General features: G+C 48.6%; 1 protein-coding gene across 1 annotated transcript; it reads right to left on the minus strand.

Annotated features, from left to right (window-relative positions):
* Nucleotides 1-275: 275 nt before the first annotated feature.
* LOC142628597 (uncharacterized) lies at nt 276-779 on the minus strand. The gene has a single exon (XM_075802661.1). The coding sequence runs from the start codon at nt 777-779 to the stop codon at nt 276-278; it is 504 nt and encodes a 167-aa protein (XP_075658776.1).
* Between the last annotated feature and the right edge of the window lie 3,822 nt (nt 780-4,601).

Below are 4,601 nucleotides of genomic sequence, written 5' to 3' on the forward strand. Positions count from 1 at the left end.
ATCCGTCGATGCGGAATTTTATTACTTAGATATTTTTCGGAGACATTCTTTGTGTCTCATCAGTAATATACATCCGTCGATGCAGAATTTTATTACATAGATATTTTTCGGAGACATTCTTTGTGTCTCGTCAGTAATATACATCCGTCGATGTGGAATTTTATTACTTAGATGTTTTTGGAGACATTCTTTGTGCCTCATCAGTAATGTGGGTAGTATTAGCTTGTTGTAGGCAATGCTTTTATTAATTTCAGAAAAATGAATACATTAGCTTGTTACACCTTTTGATGGTACTTCTTTAAATGTTCAATGTTCCATGGTCGAGGAAGCGCTTTCCCGTCCAGGGTTTCCAGGTGATAGTTGCCTTGCCTGGAGTAATGAGTGACTCGGTAAGGTCCTTCCCATGTGGGGCCGAGCTTTCCTTGGGTGGAGTTTCTAGTTGATGTCGTCACCTTCCGCAGGACGAGGTCACCAACGTGGAGTCGCCTGAGCCTCACTCTTCTATTGTAGTATTCGGTCATTTTCTTCTGGTATTCTACTATCCTGTCCGAGGCTCTGTCTCTTACTTCGTCCAGGCAGTCTAGGTTTACTCGTAACTGTTGGTTATTGCTTTCATCGTGGAATGCTTCTCGCCTGATGCTGGTTACTCCCACTTCGACCGGGATTACTGCTTCAGTGCCATATGTAAGCTTTGAATGGGGTTTCGCCGTTGGAGTTCTTGCGTGGTTACGTAGGCCCCTGACACGTTGGGTAATTCCTCCGGCCGGCACCCTTCGCATCGTCCGGCTTGGTTTTGATCATACGAAGCAATGTCGATTCGTTACTTCGTCTTCCGTTCGCTGTGGATGCCCGGGGGATGAGAGGCGATTTTGATGCCGAGGCCGGAGCAGAAATCTCTGAAGCCTTGGTTATCAAACTGTCGCCCATTGTCCGTGACAATCGTCCGTGGGATCCCGAACCTGCAGATGATACTTTTCCACACGAAGCTTCGGACTCGTGCTTCGGTGATGGATGCCGTTGCCTCGGCTTCGACCCACTTTGTAAAGTAATCAATTGCGACGAGTAGGAATCTTACCTGTCCTTTTCCCGAGGGTAGTGGTCCGACGATGTCGATTCCCCATTGTGCAAATGGCCACGGGGATGATATGGTCGTCAACTTCTCCACCGAGAGTCGTTGGATGTTCCCAAATCTCTGACACTTGTCGCAATTTTTGACGAGTTGCGCTGCGTCTGTTTGGACGGTTGGCCAGAAGTAACCTGTTCGGATGACTTTGCTCGCCAGGGATCTGGGGCCAGCATGGTTCCCGCACACGCCTTCGTGTATTTCTTCTAAGATGTACCTGGCTTCGTCCTCATCGACACACTTCAAGTATGGTAGGGAATAACCTCTTTTGTATAGTCGGTCATTCAGAATGGTGAATCTGGTTGCTCTTTGCTTGATTTTCCTGGCGTCTTTGGGGTCCTGGGGGAGGTGCCCGTCTTGGAGGAAGGATATGATTGGCGCCATCCAGGCCATTTATTCCACGGAATTTGCGAATATCGAGATTTCTTCGATGCTGGGGCGTTCTTGTATCTCCATGGTCAGCTTCGTGCATGCTGGTTCATCTTCTGACGAGGCTATCTTTGCAATCTCGTCTGCTTCCATATTCTGGCCTCTCGGGATCTGCATGAACTCCAGTTTGTCGAATTCCCAGGGAAAATGCTTTGCTATCTTGAGGTATTTCTGCATTCTTTCCTCATTTGCTTCGTACTCCTCCTTGATCTGTGCTACTACTAGCTTCGAGTCACTTTGGACGACCAGGTTTTTTGCTCAGGTGCCTTCCCTAGTCTCGGCCACATCGGTATTCCTTCATACTCGACTTCGTTATTGGTGGTAGGAACTTAAGTCGAACCCCGTACACTGAGTTTTTCTCAGGTCGGGAGTTGTTATAACGATCCTGCTCCTCCCCTTTTGGGGTGATGATCCGTCGATCTGGATCGTCCATCGTTCTGCGGCATCTTCGCGAGTTGTCATCGTCGTTAGGGGTGAACTCGGCAATGAAATCCGCTAACGCTTGGGCTTTGATGGCCGTTACGGGAAGGTACTCGATATCGGCTAAATGTCTAAGTTCACGCCCATTTGAACCATTCTCCCGGCTGCCTCGGCTTGTTCATGAACTTCTGATCGGTTGGTCCGTCATTACCAATATTGGGTGTGCTTCGAAGTATGGTCGCGGCTTAGTGAGGCTACTATCAAAGCGAATGCAATTTTTCAATCTGGGGTACTTGGCTTCTGCCCCCTGGAGGGCTTGGCTTATGTAATAAACTGGCAGCTGTTTCTTGTCTTCTTCCCTGATCAGGGCCGCGCTGACGGCTGATTTTGACGCTGCCAGATATAGGTAGAGGCTTTCCCCATCCTTTGACGGACTTAGTAGGGGTGGATTGCTTAGGTAGCGTTTGAGCTCTTGAAACGCGGCTTCACATTCGTCAGTCCAGGCAAAAGCTTGCTTCAACGTCTTAAAAAAGGGGAGGCATTTGTCCGTTGCTTTGGAGACGAACCTATTCAGTGCAGCGATCCTCCCTGTGAGCTTCTGGACATCTTTGACGGACTTCGGTGACGTCATGTCTAGTATTGCTTGCACCTTCTCCGGATTGCCCTCTATCCCTCTTTGAGACACCATGAATCCCAAGAATTTCCCTGATGCTACCCCGAAAACACACTTGCTAGGATTCAACTTCATCTGATATCTCCTGAGGGTGTTGAATGTTTCTTCCAAGTCGTCCGAGTGTTCCGGTTCTTTTTGCTCTTGACGAGCATGTCGTCCACATATACCTCCATGTTTTACCGCAATTTGCTTGCCGAACATTTTGTTTACTAACCTTTGGTACGTTGCCCCCGCGTTCTTCAGTCCAAAAGGCATTACCTTATAGCAGTAGAGCCCCTGGCTCGTGATGAAGGCAGTTTTTTCTTGATCTTCCTCAGCCATCTTTATTTGGTTGTATCTTGAAAAGGCGTCCATGAATGTCAGGATTTTATGCCCGGCCGTGGAATCCACCAGCTGGTCTATCCTAGGTAAGGGGAAACTATCCTTTGGGCATGCCTTGTTTAGGTCCGTGAAATCTACACACATTCTCCATTTTCCGTTTGCTTTCTTTACCAGCACAACGTTGGCAAGCCATTCGGGATAATACACTTCCCTGATGAAGTCTGCCTGCAACAACTTGTTAACTTCGTCGTTGATCGCCTGGCTTCGTTCGGGGGCAAAGACGTAGCGCCTCTGTTGGACGGGTTTCTTTTCGGGATCTACGTTTAATTTGTGCTGAATCACTTGTCGCGATATGCCGGGCATATCCTCATGACTCCATGCGAAGACGTCGTGGTTTTTCCTGAGGAATTGAATGAGCTTCGTTCTCATTTCGGGGCTTAGTGCTGTCCCTATCCTCGTCATCTTCGCGGTTTCCCCCTCCACGAGCTCGACGGCTTCCAAAGCCTCTGCTTTGTTTTCTTTCTCCTTTTCTATCGTCCATGTGTGGTTCTCCTTTGTGGCCACCACAGCCTGGTAGCATTCCCTAGCCAGGACTTGATCTCCTTTAGCTTCGCCAACTCCGTCCTCAGTTGGGAATTTCACCTTCAAGCAATATGTGGACGTGACCGCCTTCCATACGACCGGTAGTGTAGGTCTACCAATGATTACATTGTACGCGGCAGGCGATCTACTACCCGAAAGTCCCAGTGACATGTTTGCTACTTTGGGTATGTTCCTATCGTGACTTTTAGTGTTACTATGCCCACGGGGTATACTTTGTCCCACGGCGAAGCTAACGAGGGGAGAGTCGAAGGGGCGCGGCCTCTTGGGATCAAGTTTCAGCTGGGAAGGTGGCAGTGTACATAATGTCTGCAGGCTGCCATTATCTATAAGTATCCTCTTCGTGTTAAATCCCTCGATCGTGAGTGTTATAACTAGGGGGTCATTGTGTGGCTGCCTTACTCCTCGCGCATCTTCTTCGTTGAAAGATATGTCATGGTTTGTTTGTCTCTGCTTGAATGGGGGCTGCATATGGACGCTATTCACTTGCCTCTGGCATGCTTTCTTGAGGGACTTGCACGACCCTCCCGTTGGTGGCCCTCCTGCAATCGTGTGTATTTCTCCAATCACGTCTTGTAATAGTTGAGGAGTGCTGGCCCCATTCTTTACCGAAGGCTCGCGCTGGCCCTTGCCTTCGTCTTTGAACCTGCTGGGTTCTCCCTTCTTGACATACTTCTGCAATTTTCCTTTTTGTATCAACTCTTCTATTTGTCCTTTCGAGGTCTCGGCAATCCTCAGGTGTAATGGCCGTGATCCTTGTGGAATCGGCGGTATTTGTTCTTGTCCGCACGTTAGGGGATGAATGTAAAGGCACAGCCATGAAGGTAATGTTGATCCTGGATGCATTGTCAAAATTTTGTCAATAGGCATAATCAGCGGGGTAAATTTTACCGTTCGTGGCGTCTTCTCTTCCTTTCGTTTGTCTACGTCACTTCCCCGACAGTTTGGACGCTCCCTCTTTTGCCCCTTACGTTCGTCTTCGTGCCTTCCCTCCTTTTTTGATCTGCCCTCGTCAATAATGAGTTTGCCGGTGCG

Source organism: Castanea sativa, chromosome 3 (assembly GCF_040712315.1).
Source record: "Castanea sativa cultivar Marrone di Chiusa Pesio chromosome 3, ASM4071231v1".
NCBI classification, from domain to species: Eukaryota; Viridiplantae; Streptophyta; class Magnoliopsida; order Fagales; family Fagaceae; genus Castanea; species Castanea sativa.